The sequence below is a fragment of the Macaca fascicularis genome, chromosome 7 (genome assembly GCF_037993035.2).
Source record: "Macaca fascicularis isolate 582-1 chromosome 7, T2T-MFA8v1.1".
NCBI classification, from domain to species: domain Eukaryota; kingdom Metazoa; phylum Chordata; class Mammalia; order Primates; family Cercopithecidae; genus Macaca; species Macaca fascicularis.
Genome location: NC_088381.1, coordinates 22,037,813 through 22,065,325, shown reverse-complemented (window position 1 = coordinate 22,065,325; position 27,513 = coordinate 22,037,813). Strand labels below are relative to the sequence as shown.

General features: G+C 45.0%; 1 protein-coding gene, 1 non-coding gene and 1 pseudogene across 4 annotated transcripts in view; 1 reads left to right on the top strand and 2 right to left on the bottom strand.

Moving 5' to 3' along the window:
• Positions 1 to 17,200, bottom strand: part of LOC123574423 (putative Dresden prostate carcinoma protein 2) — a 32,011-nt pseudogene extending 14,811 nt beyond the window's left edge.
• LOC123574988 (small nucleolar RNA SNORA41) lies at positions 8,564 to 8,691 on the bottom strand. Its single transcript, XR_006700159.1, has one exon. It is a non-coding gene; the product is annotated as a small nucleolar RNA SNORA41 (small nucleolar RNA).
• Positions 17,201 to 25,084: 7,884 nt separating the features above from the next.
• Positions 25,085 to 27,513, top strand: part of SLC30A4 (solute carrier family 30 member 4) — a 45,866-nt gene continuing 43,437 nt past the window's right edge. For 2 of the 3 annotated variants that reach the window (XM_045395394.2, XM_065547884.2), the window contains exons 1-2: positions 25,085 to 25,291; positions 25,430 to 25,934. In XM_045395394.2, coding sequence (XP_045251329.1) covers positions 25,544 to 25,934 — 391 coding nt within the window. In that variant the 5' untranslated portion in view covers positions 25,085 to 25,291; positions 25,430 to 25,543. The remainder of the gene's footprint in view (positions 25,292 to 25,429; positions 25,935 to 27,513) is intronic. The other variant, XM_073995748.1, reaches the window with a different exon arrangement.

The window sequence follows — 27,513 nt, the reverse complement described above, 5'->3', positions numbered from 1 at the left end:
CAGGGTTTCACCATGTTGGCCAGGCTGCAAAGTGATAGTTTCAAGAGGTGGGGACTTTAAGTGGCAATCAGGCCGTAAGAGCTCCTCCCTCAGGTTTGGGATTAAGTGCCTTATAAAAGAAGCTTCGGGCAGTATTTGGTTAATTTATCCTTCCACCTCCCCTCCAGAGGATGAGGCCCTCACCAGACAACCAAACCTGCCAGTACCTTGATCATGGACTTCCCAGCCTCCCAAACTGTGAGAAATAAACTTCTGTTCTTTTTAAGTTGCCCAGTCTAAGGTATTCTGTTATAGCACACACAGACTAAACCAGTAGGGCATTAATCTTCTGTGCTTGGATCCTACAGCTATCTGTCCTTGCTAGGATTGCAGGTGGACCCAGAAGTCTTAATCAAATTAGTTTTCTATGTGTATATCCAGTTAAGGTAACTTGAATAATCAGGCCACCTGACTGTTTTATTTATTTCTGTAAATTATTGTCATTTTCTTAATATTTTTAAAATTTATATTACGAAAAATTTCAGGCTGGGTGCAGTGGCTCACGCCTGTAATGCCAGCACTTTGGGACGCTGAGGAGGGTGAATTACCTGAGGTCAGGAGTTCAAGACCAGCCTGGCCAACATGGTGAAACCCTGTCTCTGCTAAAAATACAATACATTAGCTGGGCATAGTGGCTCATGCCTGTAGTCCCAGCTACTGGAGAGGCTGAGACTGGAGAATCGCTCGAACCTGGGAGGCAGAGGTTGCAGTGAGCTGAGATCACTCCATTGCACTCCAGCCTGGGCGACAAGAGTGAAACTCTGTCTCAAAAACAAAAAGAAAGAAAGAAAAAAATTCAAACACACAAAAGTGGAGAAAATAATACAATGAATATATATAATTAATACTGTGAAATACCCTATAACTAGATTTAATCATTATCAAGATTTTCGTACACTTGCTTCACTTTCTCCCACTTTTAAAAACTAAACTAAATTATTTTAAAGAAACTTAAACAAATTTACAGAAAAAAACAACTCCATTAATAGGAACAGACACTTTTCAAAAGAAGACACACATGCGGCCAACAAGCATATGAAAAACAGCTCAACATCACTGATCATTAGAGAAATGCAAATCAAAACCACAATGAGATACCATCTCACACCTGTCAGAATGGCTGTGGTTAAAGTAAAAACGTAACAGGTACTGTCAAGGTTTTGGAGAAAAAGGAATGCTTATACACTGTTGGTGGGAGTGTAAATTAGTTCAACCATATGGGAAACAGTGTGGTGATTTCTCAAAGATCTAAAAACAAAACTACCATTTGAACCAGCAATCCCATTACTGGATATACCCAAAGGAATATAAATCATTCTATTGTAAAGACACATCCACACATATGTTTGTTGCAAGACTATTCATAATAGCAAAGACATGGAATCAACCTAAATGTCCATGAATGGTAGACTGGATAAAGAAAATATGGTATATATACACCATGGAATACTATGCAGCCACCAGAAAGAGTGAGATCATGTCCTTTGTAGGGACATAGATGGGGCTTGAGCCCATTATCGTTAGCAAACTAATGCAGGGACAGAAAGCCAAATACCACATGTTCTTACTTATAAGTGGAAGCTGAATGATGAGAACACATGAACACAAAGAGGGGAACAACACACACTGGGGCCTACTGGAAGGTGGAAGGTGGGAGCAGGGAGAGGATTAGGAAAAATAACTAGTGGGTACTAGGCTTGTAATACCTAGGTGACAAAATAATCCATGTAACAAACCTCCACGACAAGAGTTCACCTGTAAAACAAACCTGCACGTGTACTCCTCAACTTAAAATAAAAGTTAAAAAAAAAGAAAAATTTGAAACATACAAAAGTATTCTAGGTTTTTAAATAAGTAAAAGGAAAAAAGTGAAGGAAATAATATGATGAATATATATAAGGTATAATGAATAGTATGAAATACCCTATAACCATGTTTGATCATAATCAAGATTTTTTTACACTTGCTTCACTTTCTCCCACTTTTAAAAACTAAACTATATTAAAGAAAATCCTAGATCCCTCCCTACTGTCATGGTGTAAATGTTTCTGTCCCCCAGAATTCATATGTTGAAATCCTACCCCACCCAGGTGATATTAGGAGGTGGAGCCTCTTTGGAGACGATTAAGTTATGGAGACAGAGCCGTCATGAGATAAGTGCCAAGATCTCAAGAGGCCCCTAGCCCCTTATACCATGTGAGGACAGAGGGAGAACACAGCCATCTCTTAAGCAGGAAGTAGACCCTCACCAGACATGGAATCTGCTGGCACCTGCATCTTGGACTTTTCAGCCTCCAGAAATGTGAGCAACATATTCCTGCTGTTTCTAAGCCACCAAGTATATAGTATTTTGTTGTAGCAGCCCAGGCTGACCAAGATAACCATTTACTTTAGTATGGATCTCTAAAACATACAAACACTTTCTTGCATACTCACAATATTTCCCTTTGTATGTACAAGTTTTCATAAGCTAGGTTAGTGGGAGATGAAGGCACTCTCAGGCTGTTAATAAAATCAAGTTTCAGAGTCTGACTTCACAATGAACTTACCAAGATAAAGGCCACTTTGTGAGGACTCTTCTAGTCACCAGGATTCCTCTGTCTGAGCATGTTTTAATGATTGAACAACAATCCAGGTCCCCCTTGCTTTTCACATGTACAAGTCTATACACACTTGTGTGCACATGCATTCATCATGCACACTGATATGATTTGGCTCTGTGTTCCCATCCAAACCTCATCCCATTATCCCCACATGTCAAGGACAGGACCAGGTGAAGGTAATTGGATCATGGGGGCCATTTCCCATACGCTGCTCTCATGATAGTGAATGAATTCTCATGACATCTGATGGTTGCATAAGCATCTGGCATTTCCCCTGCTTGCACTCACTCCATCCTGTTGCCCTGTGAAGAAGGCACCTGTTTTTTGCCTTCTGCCATGACTGTAAGTTTCCTGAGGCCTCCCAAGCAATGTGGAACTGTGAGTCAATTAAACTTCTTTCCTTCATAAATTACCCAGTCTTGGGCATTTCTTCATAGCAGTGTGAGAACAGACTACTACACACATACAAACACATGGAAAACCAAGGGAAAAAATGAAGTAGGCCGGGTGTGGTGGTTCACGCCTGTAATCCCAGCACTTTGGGAGCCTGAGGCCGGCAGATCATCTGAGGTCAGGAGTTCAAGACCAGTCTGGCCAACATGGTGAAACCCCATCTCTCCTAAATATACAAAAAATTAGCTAAATGTGGTGGTACGTGCCTGTAATCCCAGCTACTCGGGAGGCTGAGGCAGGAGAATCGCTTGGACCCAGGAGGCGGAGGTTGCAGTGAGCCGAGATCACACCATTGCACTCCAGCTTGGGCAACAAGAACAAAACTCCGTCTCCAAAAAAAAAAAAAAAAAAGAAGTAAACCCCTTCTTAAGTCCAGTAAATCAGTTTAAAACTTTTAAAAAGCATAACTTGAATCTACTGTCACAATTCTGGTAGGCTGTTGAGATAAGTGGGGATGCTACCTACACAGAGAACACAAAATGCAAAGGTTAACATCTATGTTGGCTGATTATTTATTTATTTATTTATTTTGAGACGGTCTTGCTCTCAAGACCTGATTAGAGTCAGAAACTTGATTTTTTTGGCAGCCTGAGAGTTGGCAGCCTGAGAGAGCCTTTATCTTCCACTAACCTAGCTTGCAGTGAGCTGTCATCATGCCAGGCTGGAGTGCAGTGACTCAGTCATAGCTCACTGCAGCCTCAACCTCCCAGGCTCAAGTGATCCTCCTGCCTCAGCCTCCCAAGTAGCTGGGACTACCACATCCATATGCTGCACCACCATGTCCATATGCTGGCCAATTTCTAAAAGTGGCTTAAAAAAAGTAAACAGAACATCAGAGATACAGGAAAGTATCAGCTTCTGGAGAAGGGAACTGAAAATCATAAGGTACCACAAACAGGCAGTATTTCTTTCTTTTTTTTTTTTTTTTGAGACGGAGTCTCGCTCTGTCGCCCAGGCTGGAGTGCATGCAGTGGCGCAATCTCGGCTCACTGCAAGCTCCGCCTCCCGGGTTCACGCCATTCTCCGGCCTCAGCCTCCCGAGTAGCTGGGACTACAGGCGCCCGCCGCGCGCCTGGCTAATTTTTTCTATTTTTTTTAGTAGAGACGGGGTTTCACCATGGTCTCGATCTCCTGACCTTGTGATCCGCCCGCCTCGGCCTCCCAAAGTGCTGGGATTACAGGCGTGAGCCACCGCGCCCGGCCAACAGGCAGTATTTCATGCTAGGGCAAAATTCTGTTGGTTTTGCCTTATCATTCCTATCTTGCTGTGTAAGAATCTCAATATCTTCCCCTGCCTTCCCCCATCATACTCATGTGCCCAGGTGAATGACTTCATAGGAAGTTCTTTCCTTTCACTTCCTTTCTCTTCTCCATCCCTACCCTAATCCCCCAACCCACCAATGCCTCTTCCACTAACTCCACAATGTCTTCATTTTAAAAACTAGGGACGCATTTCTTTGGCCTAAGACATGTTTAGCACATAGTATAGCATCTGGTATAGACTCTTAAGGAATATTGAATGGATGGGTGGATGGATAGATTGATGGATAATTACTGTTTTCAACACAAGGATGATACTTCAAGACCTACCCAACTTCTGATGGAAGTGCAACATGACATTGAGGGGCCATTGGCAAAATTGGGTAACTGGTTATAACAACTGGATGTACATTTAGGAGGTTGGAAAAGTAAAAATATGACACACATACCCTCCCCACCACCATTATGAACCAACAAGCATAAGAAGAGAGGAAAAACGTCAGAGTGAAAAGACAATGGGCACTTGACTCATACAAACCTGATACAAATTTTGATTCCTAACTGTGTGACTTAGAACAAAATATTTATAAAATTTTATTTATTCCATGTATACAATGGGAACAATAGTGTCCACTATGCAGGATTGTTATAAGGATTATATTAAATAGTGAGCTGGGCGTGGTGGCCCACACCTGTAATCCCAACACTTTGGGAGGCCAATGTGGGTGGATCACTTGGAGTTCAAGACCAGCGTGGTCAACATGGCAAAACCCTGTCTCTACTAAAAACACAAAAAAATTAGCCGGGCGTGGTGGCGCATGCCTGTAATCCCAGCTACTCAGGAGGCTGAAGCCCAGGAATCCCTTGGACCCGGAAGGTGGAGGTTGTAGTGAGCCTAGATTGTGCCACTGCACTCCAGCCTGGGTGACAGAGTGAGACTCTGTCTCAAAAAATAATAATAAATAATTAATTAATTAGTGTATGTAAGGTTCCTAACACAGTGGGTGCAAAATATTAAAATTGTTATTACATGACAATATTTATTATCATTTAAAAATTTATAAAGGGAACCTAGGAAATTATGGTTCATTTGTGAAATAGGCAAGTTAAATAAATAAAATTAATTTCAGAGAAGACTGTCAAGATGATGTCTTCAAAGAAAAAATTTGACAAATTTCTGTTAGGTTTTTACATTTTTATGTGGTTAAAAAAATGGAAAAGTAGATAAAGAACAGCTTAGTATTATTCACCTAGAAACCTTAATAAAACCTTGGACAGGTTTCCAAAGGACAGGCTAATAACAAGAGTTGCGTGAAAGTGAAATGTTTTGTGAGGCAATAAGGAACTAGCTCAGAAGCAAAAATAATGGGTGGGGCCTGTTGATTCAAGGTAGGGGAGGGAAGTAGAGGCCCAAGTGACAGTTCCTGGGAAGGCAGCAGATATATGAAGGGCATAGGTAGTCACATCTCTAATTCTGGATTTATCGATGGAAACTGTGCAGTTCTCAACAGAAAGATGGAGACCCGTGCACTTGGGAGAATCTGGGCAAGTGATATTTGGGTGTCAGGTACCCACGGAATGGACCTCAATAAAAGGAAGGGAGAAGGAGACTAATGTTAATCTAGTAGTGACTAGATCGGGCCATGTGCCAGACACATTCTCTCATTTAAGTCACCATAACCCAAAGACACTAGTTATGTTATTACCTCCATTTTACATAGAAGGACACTGAGACTCAAAGAGATCTTATAATTCCTCTAAGTTCACTCTGCTAGTAAAGGGAGGGAACTGTCATAGGCATCAGTGCCCCAGGCAGCAGGCTGTGGCCTACTGGGGTGCTTGTTGACCACCTACTCTGTGCCAGGCACAGTGCCAGGTGCAGAAGATACAGTGGTGTGCAAAGATACAGTCCCCCACTCTCTTGGAGCTTAGAGTCTAATGAGAGTTAGTAGCAGCCATTAGTCAAATAATGCCACTAATGAAGATAACATCACACAGTGAAACATGTAACAAATGGACTCATCCAGACTTGGGGCATGATGGGTGCCATGGAGGAGAGTGGCTCTAGCGAGCTTACGTAATTAACTAGCTAAAGGAATGATGAAGAAAGGCATTCCAAGTGAGGAAACTGCACATGAAAAGGCCTGTGGTCAGAACCCCAGAAAACATAAGTTTAGCGCAGCCACAGCTCGGAGGAAGGCAAGTGCCTGAGCTGAGGGTGGGGGCATGGAAGAGGTTGGAGACACAATCAGATTTCCATTTTGAAAGGTCCAGTGTATTTTCACAGGAGCCACTAAGAGGCTTGAACAGCCACAAGCAAGCACTCTGGTGGGTTCCGGGGCCCCAGCTATACCCGACCCAAACAAAGGCAGTTGGGTGGTATAAATACTGCCACCTTAATACTACATTTGAGGACCAGGCACAGTGGCTCATGCCCGTAATATCAGTACTTTGAAAGGCTGAGGTGGGTGGATCACTTGAGGTTAGGAGTTCAAGACCAGCCTGGCCAACATGGTGAAACCCTGTCTCTACTAAAAATACAAAAATTAGCCAAGCATGAGGCTGGGCGCGGTGGCTCTCACCTGTAATCCCAGTACTTTGGGAGGCCGAGGCGGGTGGATCACGAGGTCCACCTGGCTAACACAGTGAAACCCCTTTTCTACTAAAAATACAAAAAATTAGCCGGGCGTGGTGGCAGGCGCCTGTAGTCACAGCTACTCAGGAGGCTGAAGCAGGAGAATGGTGTGAACCTGGGAGGCGGAGCTTGCAGTGAGCCGAGATCGCGCCACTGCACTAAAGCCTGAGTGACAGAGCAAGACTCCATCTCAAAAAAAAAAAAAAAAATTAGCCTAGTATGGTAGTGGGTGCCTGTAGTCCCAGCTACTTGGGAGGCTAAGGCAGAAGAATTGCTTGAACCCAGAAGCTGAGGTTGCAGTGAGTAAAGATTGTGCCACTGCACTCCAGCCTGGGCAATAGGGTGAGAGTCTGTCTCAAAAGAAAAACCAATAAAAATAAAAATAAGAAATAAAATAGACCAGGTGCTTTTGCTCACACCTGTAATCACAGCACTTTGGGAGGCGAGGTGGGCGGATCACGAGGTCAGGAGTTCAAGACCAGACTGGCCAACATGGTGAAACCCCATCTCTACTAAAAATACAAAAATTAGCCGGGCATGGTGGCGGGCACCTGTAATCCCAGCTACTCAGGAGGCTGAGGTAGAGAATTGCTTGAACCCAGGAGCACCAGAGGCTGCAGTGAGCCGAGATGGCACCACTGCACTCCAGCCTGGGCAACAGAGCGAGACTCTTGTCTCAAAATAAGTAAATAAATACATAAATACATAAATAAATTTTTAAAAACATTGGGAAGTGAGGATTGATGAAACCAAGAGCCTAAGTCTCAGGCATCCGTGCTAGGAAAGGACACACTAACATGTGTAATGATCTGGAGGAGAGCATATGCGATAAAACCTCTAACAACACTTCTACACAGATAGGTCTAGATCAGGGATCAGTAAGTGCTGGGCCAAATCCCACCAGTGCCTGTTTTTGTACAGCCTGCAAACTAAGAATGGTTTTTACATTTTTAAGTGGTTGAAAAAAATGGAAAGAAACTAATATTTTGTGACACATTAAAATTATATGAAAGTCACATCCCAGTTTCCATAAATAAAGTTTTATTGGAACACAGCCATGCTCATTTGTTTACTCTCTTGTTGGCTGCTGCTACAAGGCAGAGTAACTGACTGACACCTGAGGATTGCTGCAAAGCTAAAATTATTATTATTATTACTTTTTTTTTTTTGAGATGGAGTCTTGCTCTGTCACCCAGCCTGGAGTGCAGTGGCACGACCTCAGCTCACTGCAAGCTCCGTCTTCCGGGTTCACGCCATTCTCCTGTCTTAGCCTCCCAAGTAGCTGCGACTACAGGCACCTGCCACCACGCCCGGCTAAGTTTTTGTATTTTTAGTAGAGACGAGTTTCACCATGTTAGCCAGGATAGTCTGGATCTCCTGACCTCGTGATCCGCCCGCCTCAGCCTCCAAAGTGCTGGGATTACAGGTGTGAGCCAGCGCGCCTGGCCTAAAATTATTTTTTTAAAAGAACAAGAAACAGCATTATTCAAATACTGAATTATATTTTTTCCAAGTCTTCTTAATTTGTTTTGAAATGGATCATCTCCTGCCAAACAAAACTACAGAATACATCTTGTGTCTGTCACACATATGCCTACTCTCTGTTTTGCTAAGAAAGAGGTGTTTAATCCTCTTTTCTTTCCCACAGAGAAATGCAACAACTGCTACCATAAGAAGAGCTGCAGACCAATAGTGGTGGAATTGACATTATTTATTATCTGGACTTCTATAGAAAAAGTCTGCCAATCCCTGAGCTAGATAATCAGAAGAGCCCATAAATCTGACCATGTGATCTGACAATTGACAAACGAGCACTTGTGGGAGCAAGTGCAAAATAATGCACTTTGAGATAAAAATACCCAAACTATTTACAAAAGGAAGACAGGCCTATGAGCTTTGAGGTCACAACTCAGGACTAAACACAACTGGGAGGATTAAAGAGAGTTAGAGTAGTAGTACGTGAGTGTCCTCCCCTAAATTATAAGAATCAGTACATAGTAGAGGGGTTGGTTATCTGTGGGCCTCACCTGATGTGGGCCTGGGGAAAAATTTCCGGGAAGATTAGACTAGGATTTTGCACTTTCACTTAAAAATTACACATAGGGTCTGGGCATGGCGGCTCACGCCTGTAATCCCAGCACTTTGGGAGGCCAAGGCAGGCGGATCATGAGGTCAGGAGATCAAGACCATCCTGGCTAACACAGTGAAACCCCGTCTCTACTTAAAAAATACAAAAAATTAGCCGGGCATGGTGGCGGGCACCTGTAGTCCAGCTACTCTGGAGGCCTCGGCAGGAGAATCACTTGAACCTGGGAGACAGAGTTTGCAGTGAGCCGAGATTGCGCCACTGCACTCCAGCCTGGGCAACAGAGCGAGACTCCGTCTAAAAAAAAAAAAAAATTACACATAGGAAGAGGCAGAGGTGACCCCAAATGACACCACTGCACTCCAGCCTGGGCAGTAGAGCAAGACCCTGTCTCCAACCAACCAACCAACCTTTTTCTCCTTTCAAAACCTTTGTTCTAGGCTGGGTGCGGTGGTTCATGCCTGTAATCCCAGCACTTTGGAAGGCCGAGGTGGGCGGATCACCTGAGGTCAGGAGTTCAAGACCAGCCTGGCCAACACGGTGGAACCCCGTCTCTACAAAAATACAAAAATTAGCCAGGAATGATAGCGGGTGCCTGTAATCCCAGCTTCTTGGGAGCCTAGAGCGAAGAATCGCTTGAACCCGGGAGGCGGAAGTTGCAGTGAGCCGAGATTGTGCCATTGCACTCTAGCCTAGGTGACAGAGGGAGACTCTGTCTCAACAAACAAACAAACAAACAAACAAAAACTTTTGTTCTAGCTCTAAGGTAACTTGGCTCCTCATATCACTGGTCCTGTGAAGGGGGCCATCCAGGGAAATGGCAAAGGTGTATTCCCCCAGGATTAGGAAGATTAGGAACAGTAATCCACCCAGTCTCTCAGGGCAGTTGTTTAACATGCATTCGTTCCCCCAGCCTGACCCACAGGTGTCATTTCAACACCTGCAAAGCTGCAGAACTGACCTGGGACCTTGGTGGCTCTAGCAGGGTTCTGGCCATGGGGGCCCTGCCTGGATGTGGCTCGCCTCCCTCTTGGACAACTCTGACCTCTTCCATTTTCATGTACAGGAGTCACATCCAGAGTTCCCTGAGAAGACAAACCCAGACCAGTGTGCTGCGGGAACCAAAAGGAACAAGGTGTGTTTCCCAAGTAAGATTCTGTCCCCACCCAGAAAAGACTCCGCCAATATCAGGGTCCCAGACCCTAATCTAATGCCCAGGTCAATTAGTTCCAGTAAACTGAAAGTCCCATGTCCTGGGAACCTCCCCCCTCAGTCCCAAGCAAACCAGGTTGGTCACCTGCCAGACAGGTTCCTCATTTACAACAGGCCTCTTATCCCGCTGTTCCCCAGTGCCCACCTGGGGCTGCTCCACAGTTTCTGCTGCCCCAAGCCCAGCACTCAGAATATTCAGAGCTGCTCCTTCTTGGGAAGGGGGGAGGACAGCATGGGCTGAGGGGGTCATTGGGTATAAGATTGGGATCAGAGAAGACCAGGAGACTAAGGAGAAGGGGTTCCCAAGGAGCCCTAGCTGTTAGACAGTTGAATCTAAGACTCCTGTCTTTAATATCTGCTTGTGCTTCTGTTCATACAATGAGGAGTAAACAGTTACTGGAATCAGGAAAGTTTTTCAGCATTTACATTGTTTAGGGATAAGGCTGCTTTAAATCCTATTGTAAATGAACCAAATGTAAATTATCCAAATATAAATAACAAAGAGGAGGGTAAAACTTTGTTGGTCACTATAAAATAGCTGTAATAACTACAGTAATTTATATGTAATTACCATGGGGCATAGGGATTATGAGACACTGCATCATGCATATCATACACCAAGCTCTTTGTGATAAAGGCAACAAATTGTGCTCCATTGTGTGTGCTCTTGTGGTCAGCTTAAAATCACCAAAGGTAAAATTTGGCTTAGTCGTGGGTTTTTGCTTCAGGGAACACAGGCAGTTCAATAGCAGGTGAACTTGTTACATTTGATTCTGGGAGGACCGACATAAAGATACCTCAAAAAAAAAATTAATGTCATCTTTATTTATAATGGAATTCTGGGAAAACTTCAAAGCACTTTGCAGATTTTAATCTAATTAATTCTCACAATAACCCCTCAAAGGAGTTTATACAATGGCCTTCATTGTTTGAAGCCACAAGTTACTAGAGGCCACAAAAGAGTCACTTTGTCTGCAGTTGCTTCTTTGTTCTGGCTTGATTCCTAAATGTTATAATGTTCTTTGAAATAGATATAGTACAAATACGAACTATCAGTGTATTAATAATCACTGATCTTACAAGACACATTGACATCACCACTTAAAAAATTCCTCAGAAATGGCCTTACACTCCAGCTTAAAGAAATAGAAATGTTTATGTTAAAGGAGAATTTAAGGTTATGGATAAACTCTCTCTGATTAAAATATTTGCATATATTTGTCCATGAGTATTTACAGGGTTCCTGCTGCAAGTATGAGGTCAGGTGCTATGGATGCAAAAACAGCTTAGGATAGGAATGAAGTAACAATGTGTGGTGGAGTTCTAAGTAAGTTCTAAATAAGTCTGAATGTGTCATTAATAAACCAAGGACTGGGTTTAGCAATCCTAAGAAGAGACAAACTTAAGTGGAAAGTTCTTTTTTGAGACAGAGTCTTGTTCTATCACCCAGGCTGGAGTACAGTGGCGCAATCTCGGCTCACTGCAACCTACGCCTTCCAGGTTCAAGTGATTCTCATGCCTCAGCCTTCTGAGTAGCTGGAATTACAGGCGTACACCACCACGCCCGGCTAATTTTTGTATTTTTAGTAGAGATGGGGCTTCACCACGTTGGCCAGGCTGATCTTGAATTCCTGGCCTGAAGTGATCTGCCTGCCTCGGCCTCCCAAAGTGCTGGAATTACAGGGGTGAGCCACCACCCCCGACTGAGAATTCTTGATGATTGGCATTTGTCCATACCCTTGCTTTGTAGTTTAGTTCAGGTGGCATGGTCTTTAATGTCTCTTTCTGGTAAAGTGGTGAAGGAAGATGCTTTCATATACTGTAGCAGGACGAGCGGCAGACAAAACTCCTCAGACTCCGAGTTAAAGAAGGAAGGGGTTTCTTCGGCCAGGGGCATCGGCAACACTTCTGTCTCAAGAGCTGAGCTCCCCGAGTGGGCAAGTCCTGTCCCTTTTAAGGGCTCACAACTCTAAGGGGGTGCATGTGAGAGGGTCGTGATTGATTGAGCAAGCAGGTGGTACGTGACTGGGGACTGCATGCAGGGATAATTAGATCGGAACAAAACAAGACAGGGATTTTCACAGTGCGTTTCTATACAATGTCTGTAATCTATAGATATCAGAACCAATTAAGTCAGGAGTCGATCTTTAACTGCCGGGCCCAGGGTGCAGCGCCCGGGCTGTCTGCCTGTGGATTTCATTTCTGCCTTTTAGTTTTTACTTCTTCTTTCTTTGGAGGCAGAAATTGGGCATAAGATGATATGAGGGGTGGTGTCCTCCCTTAATACAAAATCCCATTTGATTCTTACAGTGTTGCTATGAAATAGGTAAGACAAACATTATTTTCCACTTTTTACAGACAAGAAAATAAGCTGAACAATTATTAATATTACACTGCTAGGGATCACAGTGAATGGATTACAAAATTAGAAACTGAATCAGGTTCTCTGAGTTCTCTTGTGGTGCTCCTGTCTATGATGAAACTCCCAATGCATTTCCAAGTTCAGCCTTCCACCCTCAACTTTAAGCTCTTCCAGTCCAGTCACCACCTCAGGCTCTGGGGCTGGTATCCTAACACTCAAAACCCCTTCTCATCTTGGATCTCCTACTCCCGCTAATTTCAGCCAGATATGCTTAGAGAAATCCATAGGAACATTTACTTTAAAACTAAGGGTCTCACTTTGGCCGGGCGCGGTGGATCACGCCTGTAGTCCCAGCGCTTTGGGAGGCCAAGGCAGGCAGATCACCTGAGGTCAGGAGTTCGAGACCAGCCTAGCCAACACAGTGAAACCCCATCTCTGATAAAAATACAGAAATTAGGCTGGGCGCAGTGGCTCACGCCTATAATCCCAGCACTTTGGGAGGCCGAGGCAGGCGGATCACGAGGTCAGGAGATTGAGACCATCCTGGCGAACGTGGTGAAACCCCGTCTCTACTAAAAATACAAAACAAATTAGCCGGGCGTGGTGGTGGGCGCCTGTAGTCCCAGCTTCTCGGGAGGCTGAGGCAGGAGAATGGCGTGAACCCGGGAGGCGACAGAGCTTGCAGTGAGCGGAGATCGCGCCACTGCACTCCAGTCTGGGAGACAGAGCGAGATTCCGTCTCAAAAAAAAAAAAAAAAAAAAATACATAAATTAGCCGGGCATGGTGGCACATGCCTGTAGTCCCAACTACTTGGGAGGCTGAGGCAGGAGAATTGCTTGAACCCGGGAGGTGGAGGTTGCAGTGAGCCAAGATTGTGCCATTGCACTCCAGCCCAGGCAACAAGAGTGAAACTCTGTCTCAAAACAAAACAAAAACAAAACTAAGGGAAAGCAAAAAACAAAGCTATGAATACAATGAACTTGACTTCATTTCGGTTTTGGCTGGCAGGTTGGTTTGCCTTACAGGGTAGATGGACTCTTGACCCTCTCCTTTATCTCCTCCCTGTCCAAAAGGGGGCCTTTGCCATCTTTGGGTGATTCTCTTATCTATTTTGGGTCCTTCTCCTTCTCTTTCTCCTCCCTGAGAGGAGGTATTAAATTGAAACTCCAGTCACTCTGTCAGAGGCATTTAAACCAGAGCAACTCCATCTTGAATAGGGGCTAGGTAAAATAAGGCTGAAACATACCGGGCTTCCTTCCCAGACACTTAAGGTATCCTAAGTCACAGAATGACATAGGAGGTCAGCACAAGATACAGATCTTAAAGACCTTGCTGATAAAACAGGTTGCAGTAAAGAAGCTGGCCAAAACCCACCAAAACCAACATGGTGATGAGAGTGACCTCCGGTTGTCCTCACTGCTACCCTCCCACCAGCATCATGCCAGTTTACAAATCCCATGGCAATGTCAGGAAGTTACCCTATATGGTCTAAAATGAAGAGGCATTGCCCAACACAGCGGCTCATGCCTATAATCCCAGCTCTTTGCGAGGCTGAGGCGGGTGGATCACATAAGGCCATGTATTCGAGACCAGCCTGTCCAACATGCTGAAACCCCGTCTCTACTAAAAATACAAAAACTAGGCGGCCTGAGCAACAGAATGAGACTCTGTCTAAAAAATAATAAATAATAAAAAGGGGAGGCATGAATAATCCAGCCCTTGTTTAGCATTTAATCAAGAAATAACCATAAAAATGGGCAACCAGCAGCCCTCAGGGCTGCTTTGCCTATGGAGTCACCTTGCTTTATCCCTTTACTTTCTTAATAAACTTGCTTCCACTTTACGAACTTGTCTCAAATTCTTTCTTGTACGAGATCCAAGAACCCTCTCTTGGGGTCTGAATCAGGACTCCTTTCTGGTAACAACTCATAGAAGGAATAAACAATTACACTCACTGTAGTTGTGTATCACATCACTAATCCTTGTTCCATGCGTTCAACAGCTTTCATCCCCTCCTGAAGAAGATAAGGGGACACATTCTAAAACATCCTATGGGAACCTCCTACGGCCACATACTCCAATAGAGATGCATTCTCGGGATGGGGAATATGCAGAATTTGAACCTCAACCAAGGAGCACCTTCTCCCATATTTCAATTTTAAAAAACTTTTCCACTTTCTTTTTGCTGATTTTCAATGGGGATTTCACAGGATGATACTGAAGTCTCAAGGTTCTGAAAAATCATTGATATGCGAAACAGGCATCTCTCCTGACATGCTTCGGAGTCTAGATGCTTTTCTGTAGACCGTTCCACTTTGGGCAGAAAGAAACTGAGCAGATAGTGTGGTATGGTTAAGAGATTGAGCTCAGAAACAAAGCTGATCCAAATTGAGTTCTTGCTCTGTTTGCTAATTGCATGATCCTGACCAAGATACTTAACCTCCCTGAGACTCTATGTCTTCATCTACATAAAAAAATAATAGCTTGGGGCACATGTCCTCAGGACCTCCTGAGGCTGTGTCAAAAGTAAAAAAAAAAAAAAAAAAAAAAAAGGAAAATAAAAATAAAAATAATAATAGCTGGCATTGATTGAACACGTACTGTGTGCTAGGAATTATGTATGCTAAGTTTTACATGCTTTACTGGCATTATCTTATTTAATCCTTACTACAACCCTTGTGAAGTGGGTACTATTATATCCGTTTTATATGTAAGAAAATTGAAGCAAAAAGAGATTAAATAGTTTGCCAGAGACCATACAACTATAAGTGGTGAGGCCAGGACTCAAACATAATTTGTCTGACTCCAAGACCCATGCTTTCAATCACTACCTTCATCACAGTGATGTGGTAATGATTAAATTAGTTAATGTAAGTCAGGTGCCCTCATAGTACCTGGCACACAAGCCTTAAGTATCCTAGCTATGATATTATTTTCAGTAGGTTTTTTGTTTGTTTGTTTTAATGAGACAGAGTCTTGTTCTGTCACCCAGGCTGGAGTGCAATGGCACAATCTCAGCTCACTGCAACCTCCGCCTCCCAGGTTCAAGAGATTGTCCTACCTCAGCCTCCCAAGTAGCTGGGATTACAGGCACCCGCCACCACAGCCGGCTAATTTTCTTTTTTTTTTTTTTTTTTTGAGAGGGAGTCTCGCTCTGTTGTCCAGGCCAGAGTGTAGTGGCATGATCTTGGCTCACTGCGACCTCCGCCTCCCGGGTTCAAGCAATTCTCCTGCCTCAGCCTCTTGAGTAGCTGGGATTACAGGCACGCACTACCATGCCCTGATAATTTTTGTATTTTAGTAGAGATAGGGGTTTCACCATGTTGGTCAGGCTGGTCTCGAACTCCTGACCTCGTGATCTGCCTGCCTCAGCCTTCCAAAGTGTTGGGATTACAGGCGTGAGCCACCACACCTAGCCCTAATTTGTATTTTTAGTAGAGACTGGGTTTTCACTATGTTGGCCAGGCTGGTCTCGAACTCCTGACCTCAGGTGATCTGCCCACCTCAGCCTCCCAAAGTGCTGGCATTACAGGCGTGAGCCACAACAACCAGCCATGTTTTTCAAGAGATATGTGAACCAGAAAACAAATTTTGACATAGGAAATTTTGTGTCCATCCCATTAAACTGTCCCAAGGTATGTGTTTTGCAATTCAGTTGACAGGCTTCTGCTGTTGCCTAAATCTGCATATTATGAGTTGCCTGGTTGAGAGACTAGCTAAATGGCTGGCAACCTTTTCCATCTGACATGCAAAGAAGTTATTCAGGTTGGGCTTGGTGGTTCGCACCTGTAATCCCAACACTTGGGAGGCTGAGACAGGAGGATTGCTTCAGCCCACGAGTTCAAGACCAGCCTAGGCAACATAGTGAGACCTGTCTCACTAAAATAAAAAATAAATAAATTCTTCAGACTAGAAAACCATACGAAGTCTCTTAAAAAAGAATGACCTACTGAGCAATAGCTAGCAAACAGAATTGCAGGCAGTACCGAGATTATAAGTGGGCACTGTTTCAAAAGTTCATTTGTCTATTGTTAAAAACTCTGAGTGTGTAGAAATAAGGTTGCAAATTGCAGTTGCATTCCAAGCCTATTTGCAGAAGTCTATGTATTTAGCCCATTTTGAAGCTCAATGATAGAATCATGCCACTAGTCTGAAGACAGGCTGAGGAACAAGAGCCCATGTGATAAAGGAATAAGAAAAGTGTCTTTCCTGGTACAGAGGAAAATTGATACGTAACATATTAGTTATCTATTGCTGTGTAACGAAGTATCTCAAAACTTACCATCTTAAAACAAACATTTCTTATCTCAGGCAGTCTCTGTGGGTCATCTGCGAATGGCTTAGCTGGGTGGTTCTGGCTCCGGATCTCTCGAGGTTTTAGTTAGCACTGCCCAGTCTATAGTTATCTGAAGGCTTAGCTGGGACTAGAGGGTCCTCTTCCAAAATGGTTCACTCACACGGCAGTTGGCAAGAGGCCTCAGTTCCTCATCATACAGGCCTTTCCACAGGGCTGCGTGAGTTCCTCATGACACAGTAGCTGGCTCCTCCTAGTGCAAGTGATCCCAGTGTGAGGATAAGGAGGCAGCTGCAATACCTTTTATGACCTAGTCTTATAAGTCACACAGAGTCACTTCTGCCATATTCATTATAGGACACATGCAACTCATTTAGTGCAGTCCACGCTCAATAGGAAGGAAATTAAGCTCCACCTCTTGATGGATAGAGTATCACAGAATTTGTGGATATACTTTAAAATCACCATATAGAGTTTCTGTTGTCCTCCCATCACTTTCTCCAGGTACCCAGTGAGAAAAATAATAAAAACAAACTGGGATGCAGAACTGCAGGCCTATTCAACAAAGCTTGCTGTAAGTACCCCAAACAATCCATGCTCTTGCCTTAACTTTTCTTAAAAACATCTATCCACTTTCCTTTAATGGAATCTTCTTTGAAGGATTTATACTAAAGAGAAAATGATCCTACACTCCTAAAATACTTTCTTTATTAATTTGTATCTCTCATTAGAATTTCAGACAGTATAACAAAGTGAAATTCAAAACAACTACAAAAAAACCTACTCCCAAATCCGGTGGATTAAAATATTTGGAGTTAGGAAAGCAACTCCCAGTAAGATTTCTCCTTTCAGCTGATTATTACCAGAGTGCCCTGGTTAACCGGGAAATAGTTTTCCCTTCCTGGTCTAGGGAACATGGAATCTCTGATCTAGGTTTCCTACCTTGATTCCCATGGCTGCAGCTCTGTAGAAATATGGTGGGCATTTAAATCCGAGGAGTCATATTTAAAGGAGCTTATTTCTTGCATCTGAGGCATACAAGATTCTAAAGTGCCATTTCAATCTTCAGAGGAAAATGATGTTTCATGTGACTTTTTATTGTATTTCTTGTGACTTGAAATTGGTAATACATGTGGACTGTTATAAAAATACAACATTCATAAACGCTAGATGGCTGGGTGCGGTGGCTCATGCCTGTAATCCCAGCACTGTGGGAGGCCGAGGTGGGTGGATCACGACGTCAGGAGATCGAGACCATCCTGGCTAACGTGGTGAAACCCCGTCTCTACTAAAAATACAAAAAATTAGCCGGGCATGGCGGTGTGCGCCTATAGTCCCAGCTGCTGGGGAGGCTGAGGCAGGAGAATGGCATGAACCCGGGAGGCGGAGCTTGCAGTGAGCCGAGGTCACGACACTGCACTCCAGCCTGGGTGACAGAGCCAGAGTCGGTCTTAAAAAAAAAAAAAAAAAACGCTGGATAAATAGGAGTTTGCCCTACAATTCAACTCAAGTAGAAGCTAGGGGCTCGACCTTTAAGATGAGCTCTCCTGACAATGTTATTGTTTTTAACCTAATTTGACTCAATCCAATTTGAGAATATGATGAAAGCTAAAAGACTTATTCCAGAAAATATACACGTCCACAAAATTTTGCACATAAGTTTAAGGCCTCCCAAACTCCCTAAAACCCACTCAGAAAATCTAGATTAAGAATCTCTAAAACAGTCAGGCGTGGTAGCTCATGCCTGTAATCCCAGCACTTTGGGAGGCTGAAGTGGGTGGGTCACTTGAGGCCAGGAGTTTGAGATCGGCCTGGCCAACATAGTGAAACCTCGTCTCTACTAAAAATAGAACAATTATGCTGGGCGCAGTGGCTCACGCCTGTAATCCCAGCACGTTGGGAGGCCGAGGCGGGTGGTTCACCTGAGGTCAGGAGTTTGAGACCAGCCTGGCCAATATGATGAAATACTATCGCTACTAAAAATACAAAAAATTAGCTGGGGGTGGTGGCAGGCGCCTGTAATCTCAGGTACCCAGGAGGCTGAGGCAGGAGAATTGCTTGAACCCTGGAGTCAGAGGTTGCAGTGAGCAGAGATCGCACCACTGCACTCCAGCCTGGGCAACAAGAGCAAAACTCCGTCTCAAAAAATAATAATTAATAAATAAATAAATAATAAAAAAATTAGCCAGGCATGGTGGTGCTTGCCTGTAATCACAGTTACTTGGGTGGCTGAGGCATGAGAATTGTTTGAACCAGGTAGGCAGAGGTTGCAGTGAGCCAAGATCACACTACTGCACTCCAGCTTGGGTGACAGAGCAAGATCCTGTCTCAAAAAAAAAAAAAAAAAACCCCAACCAAACAAAAAAACTCTTAAGACTTTGCTAGGGGTGCATATTGCCATTCCATTGTGACATTATAATTTAGGTTTAACTCAGAAGCTACTACTCAGAATTTAAATATTGGCTGGGCGTGGTGGCTCACACCTGTAATCCCAGCACTTAGGGAGATTGAGGCAGGAGGATCACTTGAGCCCAGGAGTTCAAGGCCAGCCTGGGCAACATGGCAAAACACTATCTCTACAAGGAAAAAAATACAAAAATTAGCCGGGCATGACGACAAGCGCCTATGGTCCCAGCTAGTCAAAAGGCTGAGGCAGGAGGATAGATTGAGCCCAGGAGGTCAAGGCTGCAGTGAGCTGAGATCGTACGGCTCCACTCCAGCCTTGGCAACAGAACGACACCCTGTCTCAAAAAAGCAAAAAACAAAAAAACCGCAATTATTTCTTCTTCCTCTTTTTTTGGTTTTGTTTTGTTTTGGTTATAAAGATGGGGTCTCACTCTATTACCCAGGCTGGAGTACAGTGGCACAATCATAGCTCACTGCAACTGCCAATTCCTTGGAGGCTTTAAAAAAAATTTTTGGAGAGATGGGGTCTCAATATGTTGCCCATGCTGGTCCTGAAGTTCTGACCTCAAGAGATCCTCTCCCCTTGGCTTCCCAAAGTGTTGAGATTACAGGTGTGAGTTACCGCATCTTGTTGTTTTTTGTTTTCGTTAAACAGATCCAAAAGCCAAAGGACATCTCTACAGGCATACCTTGTTTTACTGTGCTTCACTTTCTCGCACTTCTCAGATATTGCCAGTTTTGCAAATTGAAGGTTTATGGCAACCCTGTGTCAAGCGAGTCTGTCGCCATCATTTTCCAATAACCTGGGCTCACTTCATGTCTCTGTGTCACATTTTGGTAATTCTCTTAATATTTCAAACCTTGTCATTATTATTATATCTGATATGGTGATCTGTGATCAGTGATCTTTGATATTACTATTGTAATTATTTGTGGGCATCACGAACCTTGTCCATAAAAGATGACAAACTTAACTGATACATGTTGTATGTGTTCTGACTGCTCCATTGACCAGCCGTCCCCCTTCACTCTGCCTATCCTTGGCCCTCCCTATTCCCTGAGACACAATATTAACATTGGGCCAGTTAATAACCCTACAATGACCTCTAAGTGTTTAAGTGAAAGGAAGAGTTGTATATCTCTCACTTTAAATCAAAAGTTTGAAATTATTAACCATAGTGAGATAGGCATATGGAAAGCTGAGACAGGGATGGGCATGGTGGCTCACGCCTATAATCCTAACACTCTGGGAGGCTGAGGTGGGAGAATTGCCTGAGCCCGGGCAGTAGAGGCTTTAGTGAGCCATGATTGTGCCTCTGCACTCCAAAAAGGAAGGAAGGGAAGGAGGGAAGGAGGGAAGGAGGGAAGGAGGGAAGGAAGGAAGGAAGGAAGGAAGGAAGGAAGGAAGGAAGGAAGGAAGGAAGGAAGGAAGGAAGGAAGGAAGGAAGGAAGGAAGGAAGGAAAGGAGGGAGGGAGGGAGGGAGGGAAGGGAGGGGAAGGGGAAGGGAGGAAGGGAAGGGAAGGAAGGAAAGAAAAAAGAAAGAAAGTTGAAATAGGCTGAAAGCTATGCCTTTTCTTTTTTTTTTCTCTCAAGACGGAGTCTTGCTCTGTTGTCCAGGCTGGAGTGTAATAGTATGAGGCTCACTGCAACCTCCACTTCCCGGGTTCAAGTGATTCTCCTGCCTCAGCCTCCTGAGCAGCTGGGAGCTACTCGGCATGTGCCACCACACCCAGCTAAGTTTTGTATTTTTAGTAGAGACAGGGTTTCACCACGTTGACCAGGCTGGTCTTGAACTCCTGACCTCAGGTGATCCACCTGGCCACTCCCAAAGTGTTGGGATTACAGGTGTCAGTCACCACACCCTGCGCTATGCCTTTTCTTACCCAAGTTGTAAATGCAAATGAAAAGTTCTTTTTGATTGTTTGGGTTTGTTTGTTTTAAACTTTTATCGCTTGACTCTGGGAAATGGAAAAGTTCTTGAAGGAAAGTAGAAATGTCCAGACCAGCCTGGGCAACATAGTAAGACCCTGTCTCTATTTAAAAATAAATAAATAAAATAATTTTTTTTAACAAAAAAAGAAAAGTTTGAAGCTAGCAGAGGTTGGTTCATGAGGTTTAAGGAAAAAAGTGATTTCCATAACATAAAAGTGCAAGCAGCAGCAGCAAATGCTGATGGAGAAACTGCAACAAGCTGTCCACAAGGTGTAGCTACAATCATTAAAGGTGACTACACTAAACAACAGATTTTCAATACAGGGGAAACAGCCTTCTATTGGAAGAAGATTCCACCTAGGGCTTTCATAGTTAGAGAGAAGTTGATGCCTGGCTTCAGACTTTCAAAAGGACAATCCTACTCTTAATGGCATCTGGAATGCTGAATCCTTTCCAGAAGTTTTTCAATCTTACTTTCTTGTTAGAGGCTAATGCAGCCCATAGCTTTAAGTTAAGGCCAGTGCTCATTTACCATTCTGAAAATTCTAGGGCCCTTAAGAATTATTCTAAATCTACTCTACCTGTGCTCTATAGCTCATCTGGCGCAATGGCTCACGCTTGTAATCCCAGCACTTTGGAAGGCCAACACAGGCGGACCACCTGAGGTCGGGGGTTCGGGACTAGTCTAGCCAACATGGTGAAACCCCGTCTCTACTAAAAATGCTGGCCGGGCGCGGTGGCTCACGCCTGTAATCCCAGCACTTTGGGAGGCCGAGGCGGGCGGATCACGAGGTCAGGCGATCGAGACCATCCTGGCTAACACGGTGAAACCCCGTCTCTACTAAAAATACAGAAAATTAGCCGGGCATGGTGGCGGCGCCTGTAGTCCCAGCTACTCAGGAGGCTGAGGCAGGAGAATGGTGTGAACCCGGGAGGCGGAGCTTGCAGTGAGCCGAGATTGCGCCACCGCACTCCAGCCTGGGCGACAGAGCCAGACTCCGTCTCAAAAAAAAAAAAAAAAAAAAAAAGAAATTAGCCAGGTGTGGTGGCACATGCCTGTAGTCCCAGCTACTTGGGAGGCTGGGGCAGGAGAATCGTTTGAACCCGGGAGGCAGAGGTTGCGGTGAGCTGAGATTGCACCATTGCACTCCAGCCTGGGCAACGACCGTGAAACTCCATCTCAAAAAAAAAATAAATGAAGAAGAAATACCTTTCATAAGGCTATAGCTGCCATTGATTCCTCTGATGGACCTAGGTAAATTGAAAAACTTCTGGAAAGGATTCAGCATTCCAGATGCCATTAAGAACATTCGTGATTCAGGCCGGGCGCGGTGGCTCAAGCCTGTAATCCCAGCACTTTGGGAGGCCGAGGCGGGTGGATCACGAGGTCAGGAGATCGAAACCATCCTGGCGAACACCGTGAAACCCCGTCTCTACTAAAAAATACAAAAAACTAGCCGGGCGAGGTGGCGGGCGCCTGTAGTCCCGGCTACTCGGGAGGCTGAGGCAGGAGAATGGCGTAAACCTGGGAGGCGGAGCTTGCAGTGAGCTGAGATCCGGCCACTGCACTCCAGCCCGGGCTACAGAGCGAGACTCCGTCTCAAAAAAAAAAAAAAAAATTCGTGATTCATGGGAGGTCAAAATATCAACATCAACAGGATTTTGCAAGAAGTGGATTCTAACCCTAATGGATGATTTTGAGGGATTCAAGACTTCAATGGAGGATGTAACTGTAGATGTGGTGGAAATAACAAGAGAACTAGAAGTGGAACCTGAAGATGTGACTGAATTGCTGCAATCTCATAAAATTTGAACAGATGAGGAGTTACTTCTTATAGATAAGCAAAGAGAGTGGTTTCTTGAGATAGAATCTACTCCTTGTTTTTTTTTTTTTTTTTTTTTTTTGAGAGGGAGTCTCGCGCTGTCGCCCAGGCTGGAGTGCAGTGGCCGGATCTCAGCTCATTGCAAGCTCCGCCTCCCGGGTTTGCGCCATTCTCCTGCCTCCGCCTCCCAAGTCGCTGGGACTACAGGTGCCCGCCACCTCGCCCGGCTATTTTTTTGTATTTTTTAGTAGAGACGGGGTTTCACTGTGTTAGCCAAGATGGTCTCGATCTCCTGACCTCGTGATCCGCCCGTCTCGGCCTCCCAAAGTGCTGGGATTACAGGCTTGAGCCACCGCGCCCGGCATGAATCTACTCCTTGTGAAGATGCTGTGAACACTGTTGAAACCGCAACAAAGGATTTGAATATTCCATAAACTTAGTTGATAAAGCAGAGACAGGGTTTGAGAAAACTGGATTGACTCCAATTTTGAAAGGTCCACTGTGGGTGAAATATTATTAACCAGCATCACACGCCATCAGGAACTCTTTCATGAAAACAAGAGTCAACAGATGTAGCAAATGTCATTGTTGTCTTATTATAAGCAATTGCCACAGCCACCCCAACCTTCAGCAGCCACCATCCATATCGGTCAGCAGCCATCAACATGGAGCAAAGACCCTCCACTAGAAAAGAAAATGACTTGCTAAAGGCCCAGATGATTGCTAGCACATTTTTTTTTTTTTTAGACGGAGCTTTGCTCTTGTTGCCCAGACGAGTGCAATGGCGCGATCTCGGCTCACCACAACCTTCGCCACCCGGGTTCTAACGATTCTTTTGCTTCAGCTTCCCTAGTAGCTGGGATTACAGGCATGCACCGCCACTCCCGGCTAATTTTGTATTTTTAGTAGAGACGGGGTTTCTCCACGTTGGTCAGGCTGGTCTTGAACTCCTGACCTCAGGTGATGTGCCTGCCTCAGCCTCCCAAAGGGTCGGGATTACAGGCATGAGCCACCACGCCCAGCCGATTGTTAGCATTTTTTAGCAGTCATGTATTTTATTTACTCGTTTATTTTTAGAGACAGGGTCTCACTCTGTCGCCAGGCTGGGGTGCAGAGGCACAATCATAGCTCACTGTAATCTCCAACTTCTGGGCTCAAGCGACCCTCCTTCCTCAGAGCAATTAACCAAAGTACATATACTTCTTCCTCCCTCTCTCCCAATATTTTAAATTAAGGTACGCCCATTGTTTTAGACATAACACACTTAATAGACTACATTATATATATGATTGTATTTGCACTGGGACATGAAACATTTGTGACACCTCACTTTATTGCCATATTGCGGTGGTCTGGAACCAAATTCGCAATATCTCCGAGGTATGCCTGTACTAGATTTTCTGTGCTTGGGTTTAGTCCATATCGTAAATACCCTGAAGGAAAAAGGAACATGGCAGAGAGCACAAAGAGGACAATACATATTTGCTGAAAAACAGTAGGACACAGAACTGCTGACGACAGCCTTGCCCTCTCCAGTTGACTGCAGCACATGTTGCCAATTTGCCAGAGACAAGCAATTCGAGGAGAGAAAAGCTGCTTGCCTTTCCAGTTAGCAAGAAAAGTGCTGGGTTTGTCTTCTGCCGAGCACCCGCAACCCAGATCCCGACCCAAGAATCCTGAGACCCACTTTTGGTGAAGGAACTCCTAGCAGCAACGCCCAGCCCCCGGCGTGACCCTCCGACCGCACTTGCCTCCCAGCCTGGGGAGGTGGAAAGGGCCGACCGGAGTCCCCTTGGTTCGCCAGTGAGTGATCCCTGGGCGGAGGCGGCGCGGGGTCCCCCAAGCCAGCCTCGGGGCGAGGGGCGGGTCGGGTCGGGCCACGCGCCCCCGCCCCTCGCGGGCGCCCCAGCCCTGTGCGCCAGGCCTGCGTGTCCTGGCGCCGACCCCTCCCTCGCGCGCCTCGCCCGGCGCACGCGCGTGGCCTCGCGCAGGGCGCGGAGAGGCGGCGGCTGTGGGCGTCCGGCCCCGAACCTGTCAGACCTGGGAGCCAACCTCCAGCGGCCGGCGCGGCGGACGCGAGCACTATCCGCCTCTCCCGCTGCCCCGGGTGGAGCAGCGCGAGCCGGCCTCGCTGAGCCGGCTGGGGGCGGGGAGATGAGCTGCGGCCCCGCGGCAGCGCCCCAGGTATTAAATAGATGTGCCGCCCCCTCGCGGAGCCCTGGCGGAGACTCGGGGCCGGCCCTGCGACCCGCCGCCAGTGGCTTCGGAACTTGAGGACAGGGTTGGGCGCCTTTAATTTATAACGTGTTTCGTTTTCCACAGGATGGGGAGGGACGCGCGGCACTGCCCTCGAGAACTGGCGCTCCGGTGAAGTAGGCGCCGCCGGCCGTCCGCCTCCCCCAAGCCGTTCCGCACAGCGGCCGTTCAGCCTCTGCCATGGCCGGCTCTGGCGCGTGGAAGCGCCTCAAATCTCTGCTGAGGAAGGATGATGCGCCGCTGTTTTTAAATGACACCAGCGCCTTTGACTTCTCGGATGAGGCGGGGGACGAGGGGCTTTCTCGATTCAACAAACTTCGAGTTGTGGTGGCCGATGACGGTTCCGAAGCCCCGGAAAGGCCTCTTAACGGGGCGCACCCGACCCTCCAGGCCGACGATGATTCCTTACTGGACCAAGACTTACCTTTGACCAACAGTCAGCTGAGTTTGAAGGTGGACTCCTGTGACAACTGCAGCAAACAGAGAGAGATACTGAAGCAGAGAAAGGTGAAGACCAGGTTGACCATTGCTGCCGTTCTTTACTTGCTTTTCATGATTGGAGAACTTGTAGGTGAGTTGTGTTGCCAACTCACTTTCCGTTTACCTTTCCTCGAGAGTCTTTGTCAAGCTGTAGTTACACAGGCTTTGAGGTTTAACCCATCTTTTCAGGAAGTTTGTATTTATCAAGACACTGATCTCATGGGAAAAGGCCACACGGTTCCAAAGTGCAGCTCAATCTAAGTACAACATAAACTCCCCGAGATAACTTTGACTTTATCTTCTAGTTCTTCAAACACTGTCATCTACCGTAAAGTTAAGGACGTTATCTTCATTGTATGTCGTGTAACTTCCTCTTTTTACAAAGTTCTGGTAAAATACCAGGTTAATTTTTGCAACGTTTAAAATAGTAAATGATCGTAAATTACTTAGGATCATTGAATTTTACAGTATGAAGGGACCTTACTGAACACCTACTTCACCTCCTTTTTTTTTTTTTTTTTTAAACATGTAAGGGTTTCCAGGGCTCAAACCGGTGAAATAAGTCGTGAGGGTCACTTAGGGAGTTAGTGGAAGAGCCATATCTACAGTCCCAGCATTTTTTCCCTCTACATTTGACCTAAGTGGTTTCTTTTATGCTGTTTCTTTTTGTATTTATAGCCAAGAGATTTGTAAAATTAATTACCAACTAGCATGAAAATTTTACATTATAAGGAGGGCCTGAAATGAACCAGAGAACTCCGCAAGATTTCTATGAGCCTGTTTTCTTGTTCATTTTTTAATTATACGAACAATCCGTTCTCAATATAAGATACATTCTTAATTTAGAGGTTATTTTCAATCACATCGGTGTAACTACTAACTTTTCAGTGACAGTTTACAAAGTGACATTAAAGCAGGGAGATGATTCTCACGTGTTATCTCTTAATGATGAACCATGACAAAAACAGGTGGCAGTCCAGATTTAAGATGCTTGACTGTAGGGTTCTATATAGGAAAAATTACATGCATTTCCTACCTCCTTTCATAACACTCCTCCCCAGGGCTCACTTCAGCCATGCTGGTCTTCTTTTTCCTCCTCCAACTCCAAAGCTCTTTTTGCCTCTAAGGCGTTCAGAGTGGCTGGTCCTTTTATCTCAGTGGCTTTCAAGCATTTTTTGACCTCACTATAGTAAGAAATACACTTCATATTGTGACTCATTTAGGCATGCATGCTTTCATATGTATGAGAATACACACAGGTCACATGTGTATAATATACTTATAACAGAAACAAAAGTTTTCCTTCGTGTGATGTATACAAATAGTTTTTCAATTGTGGTCCCAGCTCACTAAATGGATTTCATGTGTCCACTGCAGTAGGTCAGGGCCTTAGTTTGAAAAACACTGCTTTACATAGACTGCCTTTCCCAAATCTTTTCTTGGCCAGTTTCTTCTCATTCTTGTCCTATTTAAAAAGACACCCCGGCTGAGTGCGGTGGCTCACGCCTTTAATCCCAGCACTTTGGGAGGCCGAGGTAGGTGGATCACCTGAGGTCAGGAGTTTGAGACCACCCTGGCCAACATGGTAAAACTTTGTCTCTACTAAAAAAAAAAATACAAAAATTAGCTGGATGTGGTGGCGGGCACCGGTAATCCCAGCTACTCGGGAG